The sequence below is a fragment of the Anomalospiza imberbis genome, chromosome 7 (genome assembly GCF_031753505.1).
Source record: "Anomalospiza imberbis isolate Cuckoo-Finch-1a 21T00152 chromosome 7, ASM3175350v1, whole genome shotgun sequence".
NCBI lineage: Eukaryota > Metazoa > Chordata > Aves > Passeriformes > Viduidae > Anomalospiza > Anomalospiza imberbis.
The window spans coordinates 11,421,884-11,448,771 of NC_089687.1; the positions used below are offsets into that span (position 1 = coordinate 11,421,884).

General features: G+C 42.6%; 1 protein-coding gene and 1 long non-coding RNA gene across 15 annotated transcripts in view; one reads left to right on the top strand and one right to left on the bottom strand.

The window, feature by feature from the left end:
• The window catches only part of LOC137476935 (uncharacterized), a 280,782-nt gene that overhangs the window by 165,687 nt on the left and 88,207 nt on the right, over positions 1-26,888 (top strand). The window lies entirely within an intron of this gene.
• SLC15A2 (solute carrier family 15 member 2) overlaps positions 1-26,888 on the bottom strand; it is an 84,792-nt gene that overhangs the window by 24,266 nt on the left and 33,638 nt on the right. For 4 of the 14 annotated variants that reach the window (XM_068195366.1, XM_068195379.1, XM_068195376.1 and 1 more), the window contains exons 2-9: positions 22,969-23,043; positions 15,536-15,582; positions 12,182-12,269; positions 11,430-11,571; positions 9,465-9,557; positions 8,451-8,550; positions 3,327-3,417; positions 1,201-1,278 (exon numbers count right to left, since the gene is read on the bottom strand). In XM_068195366.1, coding sequence (XP_068051467.1) covers positions 1,201-1,278; positions 3,327-3,417; positions 8,451-8,550; positions 9,465-9,557; positions 11,430-11,571; positions 12,182-12,269; positions 15,536-15,582; positions 22,969-23,043 — 714 coding nt within the window. The other 10 variants (XM_068195372.1, XM_068195371.1, XM_068195369.1 and 7 more) reach the window with 9 other exon arrangements.

The following is a 26,888-nucleotide window of genomic DNA, read 5'->3' on the forward strand; positions in this document are numbered from 1 at the left end:
CTGCAATATTTACATGTTCATTTTCCCCTGGGCAACTACTGCTCTGCTAGAAACATTCATCATAGCATGGAGTGTGCACAGAGTGTGGCCCTAAGCTGATAGGAACTGGCCACAGGGGAAAATGGAACCTTCTCAGGCCCATGACTATGCACTTTTTTGAAAATAATTGCTGCAATGTTAGCTGTGGCCTGATGATATTTCTTCAGTTTCCTGATTCTTCTCCCTGATGGAAATTTGAGTGGAGACAGCAACATGCACATTCTCTGGGGGACTTTTCAAAATCCCAGATGCTGCAAAGAAATCACACAACTGCTTGGTCTCTCAGTGAAGGTAACAAGCTGAACGAGAAGTCACCCCATGCTGTGTCAAAAGCTCACACATGCACTGTAATAAGGAAACTGCTCTTCTCAGCAGCTTGCAGCTGTGAAACTAAAGCTAATGGGGTGTCCTCTGTACTGGCTACCAAGGAGTAACATTAAAAATGGGGAGATTGTTGAATGTTTTATAAAGGTTGAAGAAGAAATCTTGACAAGTACATTAATGGGGCTAAGATGCAAGCGTTAAGAAGCACAGGGATTGTAGCTGTCTCCTGACACTTGGATAATAAGGATTTTTTATTGAAACATAATAATAAGTTGTCACTGCAATTGTGGGAATTACTTCACCCAAGCAAAGTAAGACAGCTCAGAACAAACTAACATCTCATCTAGCTCCTTTTGCAGCACACAGATTCAGCAGCAGAAGTCTGAGCCATTAAAGATGGCCCTGAGCTGCAGGAAGCCCGTGGAAAGGTTAGAAGTGGCATGTTAAGCTTTTCTTCTATAAGCTGGGGATCTCTAAGGACTGCTCAGACTGCAGTTCAAAGGCCATGCCTCCTCATAGGCAAAGCTTCAAGCCATCGGGAGAATCATTCTGGTGCCTTCCTTTACATGAGAGCAAAGCAATTATGCTGCGAAACATCCATCAGACTACCCCCTTAACAGTATCACAATAAAAAATTGCAGTAAAACCATGCTCTGCCCACCATCAATCAACTACTGATATTTATTGCTGTTCTGAACTGGGAATTGTTAGGTGACCTTGAACCCTTTCATTTCCCGTCACAGTATCCATCCAGAATTAGTGAATTTGTGCATTTTCTCATCTGTCCATCTATTGGACTCAAAAATGGTAACTCCTATTACCACTATTTCCACTCACCGAGTGCCAACACCATCAGTGCTGCTGGGACGCCAAAAGCCAGCGCATAGCAATCCTCTCCAAAACATTTCACATCTCCTGAAAAAGAAATAAAAGCAGCTCATTACATCTAGACTTATGTTACTGGGGCTTTTGATTTGATTCCCTAATTCACTCTCTTCCCCTGGTTTTACATCTTCTTTGCTGGTGCTTGACACTGTGAATTGAATCACCTTGAAACAGTTGTCCTCCCTTGATGAAGACAATTTGGAAGCAGGGTTAGTGTCTGCCAGCAAAAGCAGCTGATAATGGGATATTGATGCAAACGGTAGAAGGGAGGGGGCAGACAAATAGGTATAAAGAAGTACTAGGAACTGTAACTGGGGAAAAAAGGCACAACATTTAAAATAACCTGAAGCCATTTGGCATTTGACTAGATCTAAAGAACCAGTACTGTGCTGCATCAGTCCTGTGTGAAAAACCTGAATCTGTTTTCATAGCGACCTACAGTGGACAAAGTGGAAGCCAATGCCTGCACTGCGTAAGTGGGAGCTCAGGATAAGCCCTAGAACTCCAGTTCCCTTTCTCACCACCACCAATCTCACTAGGGGCAGCCTGCTTCAAATGTCAGGTCTTGCAGCAACCCATTAAGAAACCAGGTGTGTTACAGCATGGGTTGCATCAATCTGAGCTCTGGTCACTGAAACCTGTGCCTCTTGGGCCAGGTCAGTTCTGGCACCGTGCTCCGGCTTTAAACAGCAAACCAGCAGTGGGCTCTGTGTTTGAATGCCAGGGGCTAGACATTACTGCATTCTTACATAGATAATGACAAAATGGCTAAAGTAAGCCAACAGAGTTAACAGGAGACCAATCCATGGAGCCCTCAGCTGCTCCTGTTTGTTGTAGTTGGAAAATCCCAGCTGCACAGCTGTGTGAATGCATAGCATTTATTTACTTATTTTCAGCAAAATAGCTAAAATCCAATAAAGCTGAGAGCATGGGCTCTCTGGGAACACTGAACTTTTAACATGCTAAATGAGTTGGACTTCTCTACCTAAAAGTATATAGTTCATATTTGTACCAAATGACTACAAACTGCATTTCCTGCTCTTCCAAGAAAAGATTTCACACTTAGCAAAAATATTACTCTTTCCCCATCCTTTCTAGTTTCATGTTGCAACTAGATTATACTGGCACATAATTTAATGCTCCAAGGGACTGAATTTTCATCTGCCCATGGACCACTTTAAGCAAAAACACTTCCCAACTGAATGCTGACCCAGAGACACCAGAGAATGAACAAGTAAGAGATACAGCATTTGTCTTTGTCCCTGTGCATGGTGTAAACATGAGACAAGAGCCTGTTAAAATGACACTCCAAACAAACAGAGTTTTCTGGAAGCCATGGAATGGGATTTAAAAAATGACAACTAAATGTGAAGACTACCTTGTCCCTGTCCCTATCACCTATGGCCTGCTTCTCTGCCTCTGTGCCCGTATTTAGAGTGTGCCAATCCCTTTGGCTTCGAAATCCTGCAATACAATGAAGTAAGTGCAGCAAGGCTCAGGGACTAAAAAGGGTTTTGCAAGCAGGCTGGAATATAAAGTAGGTCTTAAATGGGGCATAGGCCTGTGCTTTGTCTTCAAAGCTAGTTGCTCAGGGCAGCAATCTTGCAAGCAGACCCACGCAGACAAGCCTGAGTGCCAGGACAGAGCCCTCCAGAAGTCAGCAGCACCCCGTGGGAGGGAGAAGGTAGGACTTTAAAACCAGACCTGCTAAATTTTTCAGCCCTGATACTGCACAGGACAGCAGAGCTCATTTCCCATCCACAGTTTACCTGAAGCCAAGTCCTTTACTGGTGGTGGGGAATAGATGACCATATAGGTCCTTCCACCTTTCATGTTTTAATTCTGTAGTTCAAGCTGGCTTTGAAATACTACCAGGAATATAACTTCTGTTAGTTGTCTGCCTGTATCATAAATCTGTTATGCTGCTACAGCAGGATTAACAAGGTGTAAACGCAATACACTGACCACTCCACAGATAATATAATTTCTGCCATTCTGTTGTCATAAGAGTCTAACTATGCACAGCAGAGTAGTTAGAGGGCAGCTAATTTATTGTTTTATTCTAAATCCACACTGACCTCTTAATACAGGAGTTACAAACGTGGAGATCAAACTTCCAGCATTAATGGATAAATAGAAGATGGAAAAAAACTTGCTTCTCTCTGAGGTCTAAAACAAGAGAAGACAATGTCAATGTCATGGCTAATACACAGCATTGGGCTTGCAAATTGAACACTATCAATTCTCTTGTTAGGAAGGCTGGGTAAATATTGACACAAAGTGCATAAAATGTTAAGCAAACAAGCTCGTGTTCAGGTGATGGTAAATGCTCACACAAATCAGCTCACGTTACTCAAGAAGTGCTTTGGGGCTTTTTGGCATTTCAGAGGAAAAGACGCTGCTTTGAGAGTGTTGTGAGACTGGAAGGAGGGGAAAGCATTTACTTATTCAGAACAAGTAGCATGATTCAGATCCTTTGTCACCAATTCAATCCAATTTGGCATGGTTTGACAAGCTCATAATTTCTTTCCGTGTCTGAGCTCTTTCCCCCCCCCCCTCCTCTCCTGTGTAGAAATAGAAAAAGAAACCTGTATATTTTAAGGAACTGGTAATCACAGCATAGATGAAAGAGTGCCAGCAATTGAGAAGTATCCATCAAAGAGGAGACCATCAATGTGAGGCCAATCAACCTCAAACTAATAGGGTGAATTAAATCTAGGGGAGAAAATTCAAGAGCCTGATGGAGGGATGAACTCTTCAGAGAAAAAGTTTTGAATTTAACCTAAGCTGTAACATATTGTAGTTTATAGAGTCAAAGAATTCATGCTGATCTTTCTTCCTGCATAATTCATAATTTGGAAGGAATCAAGAATTTGATGCAGAGTTTGGTCCTTTGTGCAGAAGTAATGTGTGCATGCGGTCTCTCCTTGCTTGTGGAAGGGACATACATACACAGTCACACGTGTGCTGTATACATAGTTAACCTCCTCCCTGTGCCTGGGTGGGCCAGCAGAGAGGGGAAACAGAAGCAGGCTACCTGACCCACCCCGTGCTCATGTGTATCAGCAGCTCTGGGACACCTGAGCTGATAAAGGTAGCAGGGAAAATTGCATCAGACATTGCATGGTGCCCAACAGAGAGCTTCTCAGGGCACCTTGATCCTCATCTCTGTGACCTGAGCATCATTTGAATGCAAAGCTTTAACTTAGCTGAGTGCTAGAGAACTCCTCAGGGACTGTTGTTCTGTCTCCTTTCCTTCTAACGTGTCCTGCTTCCATCTGCTTCCTGAGACAACAATATTCACAGGGCTAGAAAACTGGAGAAAGCGTGAAGAATTGCACGCAGCTAAAAGAGGACAGCTGTAAAGTAATGAATCCTGAGCTCCAAAAATGTAACAAAACTTCCTGTAACTGATGGTGCAGCCAACAGGAAATATCGCTACTTCGTATGGCAAGAAGCCTCTTATCACAGGGGATTACTGCAGGAAAGAAAGGGAGGTGGGAGACTATGAGAGGGCTTCTCTTTATGCCCCCTTGTAAAGTGGGTACTGAGAAGGTCAGGGTAAGAGCCCCATCACCTCTCACTGCCACCCACCAAGGAGTCTGAGGGTCTCCTTACTTGGATTAAGGACTTTCTGCCTTGACCCAGCACAGTTAGGAAGACCCCATCAACTAAGCTTTTGGTTTTTACACAATTTTATTTCCTAGAGTGTTCAAGGCTGACCTATACATTCCTCTTAAATTATGTATCCTAGACGAAAGGATTTGAAAGCCTTATAAAAATCATCTCAATGGCATGTTCTCATGGTTAACAGAAAACAGCAGTGGGTCTGACTACCTGTTATATTCGTTTCCTTGCTGGTGGTTTTGATAGCCCTGTTTTGATAACAGAACTTTCTACTGCTAAACTAGTAAAATTCTATTTTCCTTTTCATTCTACCTTTGTGACTAGTTATTTGTCATCATAGAGAAAACTAGAGAAATGAGCAGCCCCAGCTATCTTCCCCATTCCTGGATAGCTCTCGCATGATTTGTCGAGGGTGGTGCAGTAGAACCCTCACAATCCTGCCCTCTTCTAGCCAAATTGTCATGGCATGTTTCTAACACTTCATATCTGAGCAAATCAGAATTTCTGAGACCTGTGATAAACTCAAGCAAGCAGCTTTTGACACGATAAAGTCTAGAGCAACAGTTACCAAAAAGAATGTGGTAGTAAGAGAAGACTATAGTGATGCATAAAGAATTTGGAGCATCTTATTTAACACATTTTCAGATTTTAGTGATGGAAAGAAAAATGGTCAGAGAAAAGCTGAAATAGCTACAAAAATAATGACCCAGCAGCTCACAAATTATACTGATTGGAATAAAGAATTTCCTTCCTATTGTCTTAATCTTTAGAGCAGACATACATTAACAACATGATTTGGATTAGCTAATTTGAGAATAGGTACTGTACATGATAATCCTGATCTCCTTGGCAACCAGAAAGTAAAGAAACAAAGGAAAGCTATTTAGCACCAAAAACACCATGCTGCACTGTTTGAAAGCAGCTTTGGTCCCTAATTAATATGTGCAGCAGCTTCACATTCATATAACATAGTTTAAATATAATTGTGTTCAGGCATTTTTAACTTGGACTTCTAATCCCATAGACAAAGGCATTTGGAAATCTCCTGCAGATAAAGCTGTTTTCCTTATTTGACCTCCCACCAAATCAGTCCCTATCACTGTCTGTGGTAGTACCACTCTCAAAGTGGCAGATCCAGGACTATTATGCTCCTGAAGTACTTAAAAGAGAATCAGATTGATGTTGTGCATTTACCTCAAAACATAAACTTGTTGCTAGGAATAGCAGGGGTAATTTAGTTATTTATACACAGAACTACCTCATCCCAAATTTTCAGACAAAACAAATAAGCCTGTGCACTTAAGGACTCAGATGAAGTTTATTGGTGTCCTGAAAATTAAGGGGGAAGCAAATGCTTCATTTCATAGTGAATTTTTAAAACTTATTTCAGCCCACCTGGAGTGGAAGAAAATAAAACATAAGACCCCTCAAACACCACTCCAGAGGAAAGAAATATTCTGGTTGGCCTCAAACCTTTCATTCCTTACAAAAATCAAAACTTCTCATTCAAATTCTGATGACTTAAACTTCCTATCACATAGCATAAAACATTTGTTTCTTCTGAAAGGCCAAGTCATTTCAAAATGGTAAAATAGAAAACTTTCTATTTTGAAAAGAACGTTTGAAAAAGAACGAATAGAGCAGAACACATTGTTCTTATCAGAATGCTTTTTACAGTTTTCTTTCTCTAAATTAGTTTTTCTTGAAGGTAGCACACAGGTGAGTGTTTGAGCCTTTGTATTTGATAAATTTGTTGGAGAGATGTAGTCTGAATGCTAGAGAATGGGTACAGGCCCACACAACCACAGGCAGTTCAGGTTTTCTTTCTGCAGCTGCAGTTGTAAAGTTGGAATAATAATATATATGTGCCTGAGAGGGGTGCTGAGATTCATTAACTGAAGTCTACAAAACACTCTGAAGATAAGTGTTACATATTATCATACTGTAATTAGGTGGTAATTGAAAGATGCTGGATAAACACTATTAATCATCAGTATTCATAGGAGTAGCACTTGTGTCAATGCTGCTGTTGGGCCTCTTAGAATTATTTTGGGACAACTATTGGTGCGGCAAGCCAGGACGCCCATGCACTGGGATTCATGCAGCTATCCCAGAGCATGTGTGCTGTGTTGCCAGCCTGCTTTTGGTCAGAGTTGTGCCAGCTGGAGAGGCTGGTGACCACCAGAGTATTGCTGATCTCCTTTCTGACACATCCCCTAAAGCACCAGGTGCAACTGACAGCATGTAGACATGCCAGCAGGAGGATCTGCTTTGGACAAGTGACCACGGAACATCCCATGTTTTGTTACTTCTTAGTAATCACAAGCTTCATCACTTCAGCATCACTCAGTTCATGAGCAGAAAGCACAACTCTTACCAAAATTTTAAATTTTGCCTATATTATTTCATTACATGTTGACTTCATACTGGGGTATTGCAAAAGACAAGGAGAAAACTGCCCTACTGGACTCCTTGTCCAAGGGGCCAACTCTTATCCAAATCTTCCAGTGACATATTATTAGTCTAATGTCCTTCTTTAAAGCCTCCATTGATGGGAATTTCCATCTCCCAAAGGCCCTATTATTTCCCAGTATTTCTCTAGATCTACTTCTGAAAAAAATTTCACACTGTTAGTCGTCAATAATCCTCCTTGAGTTTAAGCCTACTCACCACAGACCCCAACACTTATTTTCTTTTTTGTAGCAGTGGCCTTCTACATATTTGAGGACTTATGCCCTGCACACAACTTGGTGACTTGAATGCTTGCCATTGAGAAAATAAAAATTTTTATTTGTGTGTTAGGTCAACATAAATCTATTTACCTTCAAGTCAATTTAAAAATTTAGCATTTTGCCTGAGGATTAGCACTTCCTGACCTGCTTTGCTTCCTTAAGCACTACCTTATCCCTGGTTTAGCCCCTGTTCTGAATAATGGGAGTTTGAGATTAGTGCAGATGAGGGGCTAAGCACTCATGACAGAGAATGAGGACACAAAGCACCTGGATTACAGTTCTCAGGATACGCAGCACAAACACAGCTAAACAGAAGCATTTTCTCACATCTTCAGAAATTTCCATTCTGGAATATCCAGAAAACATTCTGGCATTACTTGCAAAATACTAGAATTTCCTACAGTTCTTTTTGAACAACATCTGAGACATGGACTATGACTGATTTGAGGGAAAAGTCCCACAGAATCATAGGCTGATGATACAGTCTTTTCTTTAATTTGCCATATTTCACTGCAGCGCATTATAATCACCCCTGTTAAGCTGATCCGTGATATATACAGTTCCATTATATGCAAGACAGGATTTTTCAACTACTCTGATGTCCAATTAACATTTAGATGATTTGATGCAATTATGACCTATCCTTTCCAGTATCAATCCTGTTCTGCTGACATTTTGCCTTCCTGAAGCATCAAGATACTCTCAAGTCTTATGCAAACCATCCTACCTCATGACTTTTCCAGCAAACTGGCCCTTATTCTAGCACAACAGGATTTTGATCACATAAACATCCTCACAAAGTAAGCAGACACTGCAGATTTTAGGAAAGAAAAGAAGTCTTACATGTTCCTCTTCAAACTGGTCCCCACCAAATGCAGAGACACAGGGCTTGATCCCTCCTGTTCCAAGGGCAATCAAAAACAGACCAACCATAGACAGGACCCTTCATGCAAGAACAAAAATATCACCATTGCAAAACCTTTCCAGAGCTTATGAGAGCATTTTAGTGTCACCCAACCACAATTCCTTTGATAATGTTGTCTTTTGCACACGGGTAATGATGATGAGCTAGATAAACAAACAAATTAAATATCCTGATAATTTGAAAAACAAATTAATTATCCTAATTTCTGCATTCCATGCCAGTCAATTAACCAAACTGGTTTTGTCAGTTTCTTATTATTCTGAGGTCCAATGGACATATAGGAGATCAAAGATCTGTGGAATTATTTTTACTTATACGACAACAAAAGCTGTCAGAGATCAACTGAGAAAAAGAAAAAGGGGAGTACTTTTTGCAGCCTTGTAGCCTGGGTAAGAGCAGACAAACTGTTCAAATTAGGCTCATTCTTTTGTGTTTTCTACTTCCCAGTGGTTTTCAAAATGCCATTGCTGGCCTGACAGATTATGTCTCTAGGGAACAAGAGTATCAGGACTGACCAGGTCTGGGACAAAAGAAAACTGTCCTGTAAACAACATGTGCCCCATGCACATGGGGGAACTTTGCTGAGCTGGGCAGCTGTGCTGATGAAATGAGGGAGGAAGGAGCCTGGTGCAGGCAGTTGGATACAGGAGACCAAACCAGTAGCATGGTACAGCAGTGAGGGGTGATCCCCCCCAATGCCTGTGCCAAAGGGGTTAGAGGCTGTGTGGTGATTTCCAACTCCATCTGGCATGTTCACACACTAGATCCACCCTTCTGCTCTTACTCAGACATTTCTAACCCTTCCCTGATGAAAGTAATCCATTCACAGCCCCCAAAATGCTGGTATGATGGAGATAAAACAAATTACAGACTTGGATAAATTAACTACCATCACAACCTGCTACAGCACTGTGGCTTCAAGGACTACTTACACATGAACTGCCTGGTTGCCCAGGGATGGAATGGCACCGACTGACTTTATCAGATGGCCAACAACATACACAATGGAGAGGTAGATGATCGTCCTGTGAGGAAAGCAAACAGCAGTGACTGAAGGCGCTGGGTGAAGTACAATCTGAAAACAGAGTGTGCCCATGGGCCCTGATATGGCAGCTATACTTGGCTGACACACAAGGAACTGGTTTGTTCTACCAGTGGTACAATGGGCAGCTGTAATTCCTTTGTGTCAACACTGAGTGCACTAGAAGGAATAGAAATGCAAATGGGTTCAGATTAAAGAGGGATAGCCCCTGCTGTATTTGTAGACATTACTGAGCAGAATAAATGAAAAGTGTTCCAGCCTTGTCACGCATGGAAGACTGCAAAGAGAAGAGCGCTGTTCAGGTCCAACTCAGTTTCCAGATTACTAATAACTGGCATTTTGTAGGATGTAGTAAGTGAATCCCTTGACTGGAAGGGATGCCTAGAGACTGTTGTCCACATTGAACCCACCTAACCAACAAACCTGTATTAGGAGTGTGGTTTCCTCATCGTAAGTCTGTTTTGGGTCCCAAGTATCTCTGAAAGACTGAGCTCATCTATCTGCCTCCAATGTTTTGGTGAGGGAGAAGAAGAAATATGAGCAGGATGATCAGACTCTTGAGTGTATTCTATTCCTTCACCACCTTCTAGATTAAGAGAAATCTATGTATTCTTGTGCTGAAGACAAGTACAGAGCTGAATCAAAGGACTTGTAAGGACAGAAACTCTACAAGAAGTCCTATGAGCTTTGAGCATGGAAGAGGTCCCTGATGCATTCAAACCCTGGCTGCAACAGCTCATTTAGCACCACATCAGATCATTCCTAAAAGCCCCTCTAATCTGTTACTTTGGCCAAGGTCCAGCTACTACAGCAAAAGCCACTTCCCATTAAATTATAGGGATTACTCCAAGGAAAGTCTCTTGTCTAACACATGATCATCTGTATAAGGATTTACCTTCTCACAACATCATGCTGCAAGATAAACATCCTCAAAAATAATGAACATTGCTAGGTGACCTTAAATAATGAATTTAATAGAGTCCTACTGCTATTTTTTTCATTGAAAGGGACAAGAAAATGACTAAAACTGAGCACAGAGAAAAAAGGACACTGATAGTTCCTTAAGAAATTTCTTCTGGATAGGCATATGGCAACTGTTTATTTCCTATTGAGACTCTTCTGCCAGATAGGCTTAGTCCTAGAGAGAAAAGTTCAGCTGCACTTCATCACCCTGACAGCCAAGACGCCTCAAACAATGAAAAATCAGTGCCAAGCAAAGGAAGTCCTATATCCAGCTGCTCATCACCACTCTAGGGTAGATGTTGGCTCCACAACTTATTATCAGAAGTGAAGAATGCCTAAGGACTCTTACTCAGGAAGAGTCTACCTGGTTATGTGCTGATTGAGATGATTTGAGAGAACACAGGTTTCTCAGGCATAAAAGTGGGTATGCTGATACATTACTTATGCTGTGAGAAGCGTAAGTAAGTACATTACAGTTAGTGACATTTCGTCTGAATCTGAGATTTAAATGATGGCATTGCTTCCTCACTTGAATCTTCCTCACGTCTCATCTTTGAATCCTTCTCAGAAGCAGACCTTAGCAAACTGAGGGTTAATTGCCCTACACCCCAGCTTCCTGAAGTCAGGTAGGGAAGGACAGTGGAGGAAAAGGGTTATTGTAACATTTAATTTGTCCCAGCTTGGTTGCCTATTGGCCTTTGGGTGTTAGACAAGCACAAAACAGCATGAGCAAACAGATCAGCTCTGTTAAAAGAGAGGAGCTGACCTTCATGAGTGTGTCTTTGCTGCACTCTGAGCTGGCTCAAAACTGGGAGCAAACACAGCACTGTCCTTGCACAGGCTGCATGGTGTCAATGCATGCTGACTGAATTAGAGAGAGGTCTTCTCTTACTTGTATTTCCCCAGCCACGAGTCTGCCATGATGGCTCCAATGACAGGTGTGAAATAACACAGCGCGGAAAAGGCATGGTACACAGCAGTGGAGAGATTCTCATCCCAGTGGAAGAAGCTTAAGAAATACAGTGTCAGGACAGCTAAGAGGAAACAAAAAAAAAGAATCATATCAGATAATTAATGTGTATATCTGCAGGTAAGCAGGATCATGGTGGCAAGAAAACTACTGATTTGTCTAGCAACTGAGAAGTGCAGTTGAAAGATTTGTGCTTCCAGACCTGTTCCTCGTAATCTCTGACACAGGAGAAGCTAAAATGAGATATATGAGTATCTGACATCCTTTGCTCATAAACATTTACGTTCAGCTGAAAAATGTATTTTCTAGCTTATCTTACCCTAACCTGTAGTTCTGTTTATGCACTTTTTCTTTTTGCAGATTAGGTGCCTGTAAGATTCAATTCCCAAGCACGCTGATTGCACATCAACTATGAAAGACATCACACAGTAGAAAACCAGGTTTGATATAGAGAATTGTATAATAATTTAGACTGGAAGGTACATTTGGAGCCCTCTAGTCCCAACTTCTTCTCATCTTAGGTATAGCAACAATGTTAGGATACGCTGTTCATATGTGCATTCCAAAATATCAATTAACCTTGAAATACAGCTGATACTACACACAGCACAGCTCAGAAACACCAATGCAGGTTGTGTAAAGACCTCAGGACAGGAAAGTCACAGGCCACATACCTCGCATGCCATAGTAGGAGAAGCGCTCACAGAACTCGTTTACCACAATGAAGGCAATGCTTAGGGGGTAGTTGGAGCCACAGAGTTTCTGTGGAAGACAAACAAGAACATATCAACTGTCAAAGCCTTCACCCCAGCAACATATTCCCACAGTATCCGGGTGGTGGAGAGGAGTCCAGTCCAAAAATCAAGTGCCCACAGCTGCTTGACTGGCCTGTGAGCTGGACTCAAAGAAGAGAGTGGACCTCACAGTACTCTTGCATTGATTAGGGCTCCGCAGTGAATCAGCCTGGCTGAGAGCCCAGTAAGGACTGCCAAGGGGATTCGTGGGCAATCAGCAGCCCACCATGCTTGTAGCTCCAGGAACTTCACTGGAAGAGTGCTACCGACTCTTGATTGCAATGCTAAAACATCACTGAGACCAAAACAACACTTTTGCATGCCTTTTCTTCTGCACTTCTTATAAAGCTACCACCCTGCCCCAAAACTGCTCCCTCTTCTAGTACCAGACCTTGCCTCAGAAACTGGGAGACCCCAGGGATCTGCTGTCTGCTTCTGTGTGTAAAGCTGCTACCTCTCTCAATCTCTGCTCCTCACTTGTGCTGAGCTGTGCCACCACACACTGAAGCAGAGCATCAGCCCTCTGTCTGGTGCTTCCTCAGGCATGACATCCATTTCATATTCCAAGATTATTGGCACAGCTATGGATAATTCAATTTATTAATCAGAATTTTTAAATAAAGCCAGTGATGGGACTGTCAAACCTGTCTAAGTGTGGCCACTCTTTCTCCGAGCCTGGCTTTACTGCAGCTCACATCAGCACTTCCCAAGTGAAATACAAGGCATTAAACAGATAAGTCTTGGCATGACCCTGTATGGGCCTCTGTCCCTCTTGCTACCCCACCGTGGTCTGAGCTAAGCAGCTTTCAGATTCCAGCTGCTTAGTGGCTCCACTGCCTCACAACAGGAAAGCAGGTTTGCACAGCACTGCCCAGCCTCTGCCAATTAGCAGCAGAGGGCCTGGCCACGGATTTGGTGAGGAATCTGGAGGGAGTGTGATATTAACAGATATAACTATACTTATAGATTTAAACAGCCATGGTATGGGCCAGTGAGATGAACTCTTCACATGTATTTCTGTGCCTCATGTCAGAAATAATGAATTCCTGTATTTCTTCCCAGAGTCCCAAATGCAAATACAGTACCAAAATAGATGTGTTTATTCAGGTTTATTTTACCACCAAGAGACCTAAGCTTATTTGGATTCCCAAAGCAATGGCATCAAGTTTAGAAGAGTATAGCTTAATGACGCTGTCTTCCTCAACATTATGAAAGAGTAAAAAAACAGACAGAAAATCAAAACTCCACAACTTCCACCTCCCCTCTACTTTCCACTACTTAATCCTCTAAAGACAAATATTTTTGTCCATTTTTATAAATAACATATATCTGTATATGTTTTTCATCAAAGGGCTGCCTTTTTATAAGAAATCCTTAACCTTTTTGCTTTACTAGAGTAAATATATAATTATCCATTTCATTTATGATTTACTCTGAAACCATTGTGCTCAGCAATATGGCCTGTAAGAGTGTGCTCCCTTGGAAACTGCACTGGGGCCTCCACCTTTTAGACTAGCCTAAAAATGGTGGCATATATAAGCTGTAAATGCACAAACACACAACCATATGCACACACAGAATATTTTTCTCCAACAAGTTTTTCATAATGGAAGAAAATCCATAAGAGGCAGATTATGTTTCATGTTTGTGCTGGGAGGCGTTTTATGAAATTGGAAGTAAAATTGTACAACAGGGATTTTTTTCTTCCTCTTCTTCCCAGACCTTGCTATACATACTCATGGCATTTAATAAGGTGCATAGAGTGACTGTCCAAACCAGGTGGACAGGTGGCAAGAGCGCTGCTGCCTGAACTCACCTCTCCACACCCAGTGCATAAGTTCCAGTGGATTTATTTGCACCGGTTTACGGTGCAGTGACTCATTTCAGCCACTCCTGCCCTGGAACGGGCACCTCCTACAGACCAGCTGGGGCAAGGAGGGAAAGAAGAGCAGGGGGGGCAGTGACTTGCCAGCTAAACTTTCCCAAGTGCCTGAGCCACGACCCTGAGTAAATGCTTACAAACACAGAGCAAGGACTTACAAGCAAGGGTACTTCCATCTGGCTTGTGTGTCATGAGATGGCATCAGCACGTGCAGAAGCCCTCATGTATTCTCTCCACTGTATCACTGACCTGCCTGTGGCCTGCCTGGACATCCAAAAGTGGGAAGCTTTCATCCATGCAGAGAGCCAGATGCAGTTTGCTCGCTTTCACGGAGGAGGACCGTGCTCAGCAGACAGCCCCAGCAAAAGCAAAGAGGTTAAGCCTGGATTCATGAGCACACAGATAGTCTGCAGTGCTTAGCTGCCACAGCAAACCTGGGATTATGGATCTCTTACAGATACTGTGGAAGTTGACAGACTGTGTCTTTGGAAAAAAAAAAGTTCATTTAAAGTACCCACTACAGGAGACGTTTGTTTTCAGCTCTCCTTCTTGCTGACTAATGGCAAAACAGGACAAAGATTAATATTTCCCAGGAGCTCTGGATATCCAATAGTTAATGTCTGAACAGTAATTAAAACTGAGTTAAATAGTTGGTCTGCTAATGGCAGGACTGTGAGTTTTAAGACCAAGTATTACATATTATCCTGCAAGTCAAAGCAGCTACAACATAAACCAAATTCTTCCTGAATCCTATGCAGTGAACAGTTTTTATGGGTCAAGCACTTAACAAGAATTAGCCTGAAAACCTGCACAAACATCAAAGTTGCAAGGCAGCAACACATTCACCTGAATCAGGCTTTAAATCAGAGGCAAAGATGTAAACCCAAGGCTCTGGCACCACAGTTGGGCTCTGTAACACTCACCAGTGGCCTGTCCTCAATCCCTGTCCTTCCTTCTGCTTTTCATCATCTGGGTACCCTTCCCTGGTGGGTTTCATCAAACTAAACAGAGTTCAGCTCTCTCCCTCCTATGCAAAACAGCCCCATCCACTTCAGAGATCTAAGTTTTTTCCCACAAGGAAAGTAGTGTTCAGGAAAAAGGCAATAAATCCCTTACCCTTTTCCCCAAACATTCAGACAGTTTGTGTTCTCCCTTTAAGCTGCACTTTCTTAACTTAATCAGGTTAGTGGAGGGATTTTTGCCTTGAGTTGTTAAGGCTTATTTCAACCCTCTGCAAGAAAGGGTGTTTGTCTCTAGCCAGAGCACAACAGAGGAGAGAACAGAGAGATCTTGCAATGTTTAAAACAAGCTGAGCAGAAAGCAAAGCAAAGGAAACCAGCAGTAACACTTACCGGAGATTTTTTCTGAAGAGGGAAATCTCCTTTGGGGGGATCATCTCCTGCAGAAATAAAAGTGAACAAAGTTTCCTTGGATTCGTTTCTCTGAAAAGCGTTCATCTCCCCTCTCGCCTTGTCTCCCACCATGCTATGTGGCTGTGGTGAGTTGACTGGGAAGATTTCCAACCTCAGGCACGAAGTTTGATTCAGTTTGAGTTAACCCTAATTGAGCACATTTGTGCAGCCAGGGCAGAAAGGGGAGGGAGATGCTACCAGGAAAGACAGCTCCAGAGTTCAAGAGGAGTCAGGGAACACAGCCTAAATCAGTCACAGGTTGAGGCTGTCAGCACTTTGTGGTACAGACCTCCCTGTTGTTTGGCATGCCCCCAGCTATTTTACGTGCACCAGCCCAGCACGGTGCTGGATGCTGCACAGATGTGAGCTGAATAAATATCCCAGGTCCCAGATACACCTACAGCCTGTGGATTTAGGAGCAGAGTGTGCATCTCCCTCCCAGTGTGGTAATGACAGGTTTACTCTGCAGGGATCTCATTTCACTGGAAAGCCACACATTCCAAGACATAACTACTAAAATGTTCATCACACCAAACCCTTGGACGCTGGATGTCACAGATGCCTGCACTGTGATAAATAATTTCTTTGCTACTGCAGGAGTGAAGTGACCCAGGGTTCATTCCCACAACAATTCCCTAGAATGACCTTGCCTTTTCCCACGGGACAGTTTAATCAAGTGGGCACAGCCAGCACCCAGAAGTAGCCCCAATACCTCTCTCTACTTTCTATTATCCAGAAGAGCACATTGGGGCTCCATATGTGACAGACACAGCCCATCTCTGCTTGGAGTCCCTGGATTCCACCTGCAGCTACATGGGCTCAGCTCCCTGCAGGTACACTGTGGTCTCTCCTTCCATGCACTTCCCATGGCAACAGTGGAGCTTTTCATTTGCATTCTTCCAGTGCCAGTTGCAATTGCAGAGCAAAACTCACAACCTTCCCATAAACTATCCTCAGTGCTTGTGGCTCTGCTGTATCCTCAGCACAGTGCAGAGGTTTTTTCTTCATCATACACTTGGCTTCTTTAAAAGGCAAATGTTCAAACAATTTTCCCAAATATTTCTCCCTTCTTTTATCTGCAATGCACAGACCACACCCAGAATCCACAACTGGTACAAGGAGTCTGCATAAACTCATCCTTAGTGTAAGTACTGAGTTCCTAATAGTGCTTGGTTATCACAAGAACCAGGTTTGCAGCGGATGAACCAGGAAAGAGGTCTTTGGCCACACCACAGATCCTTAATCTGGCTTCAGTTATTGCTAACAAGACATGGAGAACACTTACACAAGGGAATCAGATGTGATGGACTGCCCAGAGGAAATATAATTACTATCCACCATGTATTCTGGCATTGCTTCCTCTGAAAACCCCAGAGATCCCATTTCACTCCTACTAACTGGGCAGCTAAACATGGGGTCAGCTGACTTGAAGGCCAAACTTCAGATGGTGCCAGAAAGTTCTACTCCTTCTTTGTTCCTTTTTTCCTCTACAACAGTGGCAAAACGAGAGTTTGGTACCTCCTCTGGTACTGCCACAAACCAGCTCCTTGTCTTCAGCCCTCCCAGTGACCTGCGCACATGCACAGCCTTGCTTTTCACCTGTGTGCAGCCTCCAGGGAGCTCAGGTTTATCAAGCCCTTTCCATGGGCATGAGTGCTCAAAAGCAGATCCAGTGCTGGGGGCAGAACAGATCTTGTTCACATGGATCCTGCCCCTACACACCAGGTTAGAATCTACTCCAGTCCTGCAAGTCTTCACCCCCTGCTAGAGCCAGCAGAAATATTTCTGAGCCCTCTGCTGGCATCTCATGCCCCAGGTATTTCTATACAGCTCCCAGTAGAAACCTGATGTATTCCGCCATACACAGGCAAGCAGAGCAAACACAGCAGCAGAGTTACTAAAGAAATAATAAAAAAGGAAGACAGGAAAGGTTTCACCATCCCTTGCACATGCTCCCATGCTGCTGCAGTGTGATGCCTTAATATTTTCAGCCTCCTGCAGCTATATTTCCTCTGTGTATATACAGCCCTGTGCATCACATAAGCTAAATGATAATTTTTTTTTTTTAATACTAACATGAAAAACCCTATCAGCCAGTAGGATTAACATACTACTCGTCTAATGCACTGCAGAGCTGTTTAGACTGCTAGCTGCCAGAAGGTCTTCGCAGACAGAAAGGAAGAAAAGGAATTCAAATGTCTGGCAATAAATGGTAACTTGTAGCAAACAGCAAAAACAAATTTAAGAGAATAAATTTGCAAGCACCTCAGATACAAATACAGAATGATACTTGATAGAAGGAGACCTGTGCGACTGGACTGAAAATCAGGAAGGAATTGTACCACAAATGGAAATAAAGTGGCATTTCTGAAGACAGGTATAGACAAACAGATCAAACACGGAGAGGTAGAAGTGTGCCTGCAAAGCTAAGGCATAAAATGAACTACAGCTAGCAAGGGGACATAAAAGGCAATAAGAAAAGGTGTTAGAAATGCTGTCAATATTGGAGAAAGAGGAAGGAAAATGAAAAGCTGTTATTTAAACCAGAAAACAATCATCCAGAGAAACCAGGAAACTTGTGTCTTTTTTGTTATTTTTACTAAAAAAATTAATTGCATCAAAGGTATGCAACACCTTTGAAATGATCCAGTGGGAGTATGTGTGAAATGAGACAAAAACTGCTTAAATAATATTTGGATATCTCAAATGTGCTCAGATCATCAGAGCCTGATGAAATTCTCATTCCAGTGCCGAATACCACATTGACCCACTTCCCTTGTGAAGGGCAAAAGCAGAACAAGCATCATCACTGCCTTTAAAAAAGCAGATTGTTCCTCCAGGAGTGTTCCTCCATAAGGAGAGAGATACTTGATCAGATAATCCCTTCTAAGCACCAAAAGGAGAATATGGATTACAAAACAGCCATTTCAGATTGGAAAATATGCTCTCAAACCAGAGTGTCTTAATCTTTGGTAAGTGGAGTAACAGCTAGAGCAGCTCTGTATGAGATATATCCTAACTCTAGTGCCTCTGATCTCTCACAAGGAAATAGGGTCCACATGAAATGCTCATAAATAGCGGACAACTGGGATATCTCTCTAAGAGTATCAATGATTTTCCATCACATTAGGAAAGCATGAAACATGCAGGTCCTTAGCTTTTCTATTATCAAAGAAAAGTTCAGTACAGCCAGCACGGTGCTCATTTGTACTCGAAACCAGGGTGAAGAAGCCTGGGAGAAAACTGGGTATGAACTCAAAATGGTGTTGCAAAATGGGAGAAACTATTTTATGACTCTGGAATGAAAACTATGAAATTTGGGAAAGAAGAATACCAAATGCCACTCCTTTCCATTGACAGGAAAAACAACCAGAGATGAACTATAATCCATTTTTGATGAGGCTAAGATGAGAGAAATCACTGACTTTTTTCAGTAACGAATATTTGGGGCTCCTTTTTCCAATTTCCCTGTCAGTGAGGACAGATGAGCATTGGAATAGAGATGGTGTGGCTCAGCCTGAAGGGTTCAGACAACCCATGATATCTGTTATACAAGAATGCGTTAAGGACTACATAAATATCAGGTCCTGTCCCAGAGCAGGCATATAGATGAGGTGCCCTCCTGAGTTTCTGTGAAAATCTTGTGCCAAACAACTTCACCTGGTAAGTATGAAAGCAAGGACTGCTTTCAGTAAGATCTCCTCTTTTCTGAATTATCCCTTATGCAGCTGGGGAGTCTGTAGGATGATTCATGCTTACATGTTATATTCAGCTACCAGATGCCTTGCATAGCCAGAAGTTTCCATTAATACATTTTGCTATGACTTTCAGTTTGTAATTTAATTTTATTCTGGTTCCCAAATCCTCAGAAAGAGAATCTGCATTTTCACATTGCTTTTACAATCTTCACATTCTCACCACTCCCTGCTGCAATACTGTCCACCTTAATCTGTTTATACAACTAATCTCTTTATTTTTACCTGCATTCATCTCATGGTACAATCCCTTCCTAATTTTCAGCTCAGCCACACTTGTATTTTAATAATGAGTCTTATTTTTAATTCATATACACCTGCCATACTTTTATAGCCCTTTTACCATATATGTATTTCTCTCCTCTTTCTCTGTTTCTGAGATAAGGTTTTAAGAAACTAGATGAATGTGTGGCAGCAACACTTTGGGCTTAATGACCAGACCCTGGAAGGACGTGATAACCTCTGGAGGTCTCTTCTGGCTTACTTTCTCCAATTCTTTGATCACAAGAAAGAGCAGGGTTTAACTGATTTATATAGATCAAGAGTAGTTTCCATTGCCTGCAGACTTCTCCCAAACTTCAAAGTAATTTAAGAAAATTATGTATCAAATCATTTGAACAACCAGGAGAATATGCCAGAAGCCTTCAAACCCACATCTCTCCTCTATTCACCAGCCATTACAGACTTAAAATTGTGAAGGTGTTTAGATCAATACCACTAACGATATCAAGTACCTAATTTGCATTTAAGAGCCTGTCATCTGGTCACAAGTCAACCTGTAACAATCAGAGAAACTTCTCATCCTTCCTCGTGCCTTTTTACCTTCAGTTTCTCCTACTATCAGCAAGAAGAAATCATTAAAAACTTCCTCACCAGCTTGGGCTTCCTTTGCAGGTTGTGGTGTGCAGTCCCCCTCTTCCATTCCGTGCCTTGGACGTCCCCAGCTTTGTTGTGCCTGAAGACGAACCTCGTTAAGCAATCCCAGCTCTCTTTCACCCTGCTGTTAATGTTTCACTTCTCAACAGCAGTCCTTTGGCCACCACTAAAATAGTTAAACTTCCCTTTATTTCTGATCTGAAGTAATCTCTGCTCAGCTCTCAAATGTCATAGGGAATCTGCCTTTCTTGAATACAGCCTCTGAGGCTGCATGGCACCTTTCATGGATGTTCACGATCAATCATTTCACACTGCAGCTACACTATCTTTCAATAAAATGACTACTTCTGGATGAGGATAAGGACTGGTTCTGTGACTAGACAGGGTCTACAGCTGGCCATAAATCCAAATTTTTGACACTGTACACCAGCTACAGAGTTCGTCTTTACATGTCTTTCACTATCGTAGAATCACAGAACAGTTAGGGCTGGACCTTCAAAGTCCATCCATTCCAACACCTCTGCAATAAGCAGGGACATCTTCAACTAGATCAGGTTGCTCAGAGCCCTGTCAAACCTGATTGTGAATGTTTCCAGGGATGGGCCACCTAGTGAGAAGATTACAATTTTGAGAAAACACAGAGTTTCATCAGCCTTTGAATGACTGGCTTCAGTTCCCAGTTCTTCGCATATCACACAGGAAAGCAGATATAACATTGACTTTGTTCCCCCTGACCCTTTTTCACCTTCAAGCCATGAGCTGCCTGAAGGAGAATCAATAATTTTTCTACTGGACTTCCACTCCTTTCTGCTTTCCCCCATAACCTCCTGTAAACTGCTGTGACTTTCTTTCAGAGAGGCTTTAGGGAAACTCTTCTGCAGGGGAAAACCCCAAATATTTTCTGCAGACATAGAAGTAGTTTAGAATGAGTTCAGCAGTAGACAAAAATGGGGTCTCCATCTCCCAACATCATGGCCCTGAAGTCATATGCATCCTTCAGCTTTTTATTGCACTCAAGTCCCATCTTCAAGGCCCCTTATCTATCATCATCACCTCAAGATAAAGTCAAGGCTACAAATAGACAGTCAGTTCCTGATGAACTCTGCTATTAGCTGGACATAGGATGACCAGTGGAATTGGGCAAGAGGACTAGAAAGATTCACTAGTGAAACACTGAGAGACACCTGAATTTAAGAGTGAAAAGAAGCATACAACAATGCCTACAATGTGCAATAGTGAGAAGCCTAAGTTGATCACAATCAAACTCCAAAATGAAATGAGGAATAAATTCCTACATATGATGATTCATTTGATAGATCAACAAGGGATGCAAAGCCTGAAGTAAAAGATGAAGAACAGTATGAACAACTCATAAAAAGATGATGGCAAATTGTGAGGGGCTTGTGAAAGGAGGATTGAAGCAAAACTTTAATAATGGCTAAAAAAGAACAGGCTGTGCACAGAAGAGATATTAAAGAAAAGATAGATGGTAAAAAGAATTTAAATCTATAATGTAGGAAGTATGGCCAGGATCCAGGGAGTGTTATTCATATTATAAGAAGATACAGCATAGATAAGTACAAAGCACAGCATGGCAAAGCCAGCAGGGTGAGACTCTGGGCAAGCACTGTGAAAAACAAGCAGAAAAGACATATGAGCACTACAGGCCAGACAATGCAACAGAGAAGAAAAGCTGGAGGGAGAATGGTTGTTGGGAAAAATAAAAGGCTTCACTTGGTAATGCTTGTGACTTATATTAGAAGATTGGAGCAGGGAGAGACGAGGAACACATGAGGAAGGGCTTTTATTTCTGAACAATTATTTAAGAGGCTATCATAGCAAGGAAAATTAGGATTTTTCTCGTCATTTAAAGGAATGTTCAAGCAAAGCACAGGGCATGAGAGAGCTGAGGCAGGAAATGAAGAAAACTCAGCACAAACAAAATACACCCATGAATTTAAATTACTTTCTAGGCTCTCAAGTTGAGAGTATCACAAAACCACTGAAAAAAAATGGAAGTTGGTTCCAGAATAAGACTTGTGGTCTTTCTGAACAGACCACTGATTAACAACAAGTGAATACCTAGGAAAGCTATATATTGCTTAGAAAATCAGGAATTATTTAACTATTCAAGCTGTCACTAAGGAAATGGGCTATGGGACCTCTTGAATAATTTTCCAGCTATTTTCCCCTGCAGTTCTAAGATGTACTTGTTGCTATGGTATAAGGTACCATGCACTGACTGGTAGCACTGGTTTCAATAAGTTCAAGACACAGACAAAATGTACATACAGGTGCTCCAGGCATTGGGAACATGTCCAGTCCCTGGGATGTTTCTATGTTCTGCCCTTCAAGATAGTCCTTTGTTCCCCCTTTATAGAAATTTAAGGCATTTTAGCAATGCACTGTTTAGAGACAGTTCCTAGTTGAAACAATAGCTATTTTTAGTGTTCACATAGGTATGTAAATTCAGCAACAGAGACAGTGCTCTGGAAAAAAACAAATGCAGAAAAGGAGAGCCAAGATAGGTGTGCAAGTACATGTAAGCTCCATTTCTAACTCAGTGCTGTTTGTTTCTCTTGGGTGCAAGTGATCAATTCTGACTGTCACAAGGTGTGCTGGTCCCAGTGCCACACCTGTTGGTACCGAGATACCTGTCTGTGTCAGAGTCAACTCAGGCTCTCTGTTCAAAACTTCTGAATTACAGAGAGAGCCTGGAAACAGAAAAATCTAAACATTTACCCAGTCCACTTGCCTGGAGCTGAGGCTGGGTCATCCCCTTCCTGGTGTGAGAAGATGGGAGGTGCATCTCTGCAGCTGGAAGAAAGATGTATGTGGTGAGGCAGAACTTTGGAAAACATCTGAGGACCATCTGGTGTCCTAAGAACATTTTCTCTGTGGTGGTTTCAGAAGCAGACTCTCACATCGTGCCTTTCAGTAGCAGGTCTCAGGGCATCTCACTGAGCAGATATCAGTACCTCCATTTCAAAAAGGAGCAAAAGAAGGAAGAAACATCCTGATGAAGGTAGACTCCTCTGAAACCTCTTGCATGCCAGCCCGGCAGTCTCTCAGTTAAGCTGCCCCGCCTGCAGTATTATCAGAACAAGTGAGAAACAGCAACAGATTTATTGTGCCACAGGCTCTGAGACAGCTCAGCCACTGAAGACATCACAGTCTGCAGCAGCCTGGCTCTGGAGGAATGCTGAAAGACAGTTGTATCCAGTGTCTCAGCCACCCCGTGGGTGCATTGCCCTACTCTCTGTGCTCACTTCCAGCCTCTGGGACAGATACTGCCTTGGGAATTTCTCTTTCTGCACTGATCTCTCAGCTGACCAATAGCTCTCTTCTAGTGGTATGTCCTGCTCCCTCTCCCACCCTGCTCCTGAGTAAAATGCCGCTTTTACTGGCTTCAGTAAGGCAGTTGGTACTGAGAAACCAGAAATCCTATAAGTACTCTATTCCTCACAGCCAGCTCACAGGGATGCCTGGAACTGGGGGGGGTGTCTGTTGGGCAGTGAAGGAGGGGCTACAGGATGTGACAGCAGGACCCTGGGGTTTGGTTCTGACTGCATTGCTTGTCAGGCTCTTGAGCACTTATTTAAAATTTCCTAACCTTAACTGCACTGCCCATAAAACAAGCATCAAGCGGCATAATCTCCTGTACATCTGGGGCAAATTGTTTCATTCATTAATCTGGCTACTGGACTAAGATAATGTCAGAGAAGGCAGGAATTCCAGTTTTTCCAATTTTTTTTTTCCATATACCCACAGTAAACAGCCTGTTTGTTGTTCTCTGCAAGTTTTCCTGTGTCAGGAGACATAATGCACTGCACAATTTCAAATCTTTGCCATCTCTGAGGGTATTCTCACCATAACCCAGCACACAGCTGATTTTTGGCTGTGGTTTAAGTCAGATTGCAATTGTGTAATCAGTATTTCATCAAGGCAAGCTGCCAAGGACAGAGAAGATGTAAATCCCAAAAAGTATATCTGTTCTGATGAAAAAAACCTTCCTGATCTAATCCACAGAGATCTCAGCTCTCTGACTGAGTGGCCCCTCCCAGATGCAAGCACTGACAGATATAATACGACCTTCTGCATTCTAGGGTCTGTCATTTCCACTGAGATGTTAATCAGATCCTCCCCACCCAGCTTCCTCTACCACCACACCAAGGGCCAGGCAGATTAGAGGCTCATCCAAGATTCATTAACTCTGGTTCCCTGCATTTTCATAACGAGCTTGCAGTGCCATCCATTCTTTTCAGCCTCCCCCCGCAGTGACCAGGGGGATCAATTTGCTAACACAGTGAGTGGGAGCAGCTCTCACCAGCTCCAGGGGAAAGCGGACTCATGTGGGTTTTCCCTGCATCAGGTCCCAGAGGAACTGGCACAGAATTGGAGATATTTTTGCTTTTTATAATGTTGATCTAACCATACAGACTTTGGATCTCCAGGGACCCTAACACTTCGTAGCACAACTCTTTTTGTTCTGGCCATCCTGTGCCCAGGGCAGTCTGTTCTCCACTTGCACTCATGACAAATCCCCTCAGAGTTTGGCAGGGATAAAGGTTATATTCTCATAGAAGAAAGAATTCATCTGTGACTCTTCATCCTTATGCTAACTCCCAAAAAAAGGTCCTTTTTTCCTAGATGAGTGGCATCTGATCCACGTGACATCAGTGGGACCAGGAGTGCTCAGCCTTCCCTTGATGCCACCCCAGAGCACATATCTTCCTCCTGCACAACCATCTTTCTCCCAAATCTCCAGCCTCATTACCTTAACTGGAGCACATCTTCTGGCTGTGATTGAACACTGAATTAGGCATTTGCTTTAATCCTCCTCCTCTACCCCCAGCCTGTCTCCTTCCTCCTGGGATCTTGCATGGGGTTGTGCCCACCACACAACAGCTGAGTTCTATATCACATACCTGCAAACATTCTGTGTGCTTCTCTTGTGCAAACAGCAGCCCTGAACAAAGAAATGGTTTTTCCATGGGCACACAAAAACCACTCTGGGTTCTCCAGCTTGTGACCACCCTGAAGCCATAGAGCAGTGCTGCATGCACTGGGCAGCAGCATGGCACATACCCAAGCAGCAGGCAATGGTGTATATTAATGCATCCACTGAAGTCTCACCTGTGATGTGTGACAAGTGGGGATGGTGTTCCCACCCCAACTCGTGCATAGTGGTGCTGGGGATACACTGGTACAGGCTTTCCACCACTCTTTCATCTCCTGTGCCCACAGCTGTCTTTGCTGACTGGCATTCAGTCTTTACATGTCTCCAAGTACTCCTTAGTAAATAGAGGAGACCACACTGTCAGAGAAATCCATTAGTGACAACTTTTAATAACTGATAAATCCATGCCAAAAAATGCAAACAACTTTTCCACAACCTCCAGCTACGCCTATGCTACATGAGAAGGTCTAGCCATGCCAGTCCTTTAAGATGCAGACAGCCACTTGAGTGAATTGAATACATTCAATTGACTTCAAAGAACCTTTGAGTGCTCAGCAACTTGCAAGAGATTTGTTTATAGAAATAATCACTTTCAGAAGAAAAGTGTACATGGCACTTTTTCCTCTATCTCCCATTCAGTTTTACCTCTAACAATAAATCACAAGAGACTAAACATGGAATGGCTTGGCATTGTATTCATCTAGAAATATTTCCTGTATAAACTCAGATTAATATTAATTCTCTCCAAGATAAAGGCAGCTAGAAATAATTTGAGGGCATAAATCCAGTTTTCAGCATTCCTGACACTTCCCATTGTTAACAAACAGATGATCTTATAATGGTAAAGTCAGAGGAATAGTTCCTATCTTATACAAGGTCTGATTGACTAGACATGACAGATGGTGTTTTTATTACTTTCTGTTCTAAAAGAGACCTCATCTAATGCAGTCCAAGCCATGTTATGAGTCTTAACCTCTCAGATAAGCAAACCCTGTTTCATCAGATTAATGGATCCTTACTTGATTCAGGAAGGCAATTTTCCTTAAAGTTATTCTAATCAAGTACTCAGAGCCCAAATTGTCCTGCCTGATTGACTGCCAGCAACAGGTAAATCTCTCTACTAAGAACCATATTTATTTTCAAAGAGGGAAAGCAAGTTATTATTATTATTATTACAGAACCAATTCTATCCTATATTCAGGAGCTTCTCCTTACTGGCTTTTACTGCAGTTGCAGAATTAAAGACAAAAATATAGTTAATGGAGCCTTTCTCTCAATAGTTTGGTTAAATAACAGGCAGGGAAGGAAAATTAGAGAGGTGGCCTGCTGTCTATTGATACCCCCTCAATTAACTGCCCCTATGGCAATAACATCTGACCCTAATCAGCACAGAACTCTTCAAGCAGACTCATTCCAACCTATCTTCCTGCATCGACTCTTAAATTGAGGGCTGCCAGCCGCAATAGCTTTGCCACTAGGCTGAGAAGTGACAGAGGACTATCCACTTTCTAAAAGAAAAGCTGTGAAGGAAAAGCAGTGCCTGAAGGATGCTCCCTGTAAGTCCCATCTCCTGTATGGCACTTGGATGCACAGGTGGTTTGGTGGCACAGCTGCATGGGGGTGCAGTGACAGCACACACGAGATAAGGATGGCAGTGCCCTGCTGCCTCACCTCTTTGCTGACTCCAGACACTCCAGGCAGA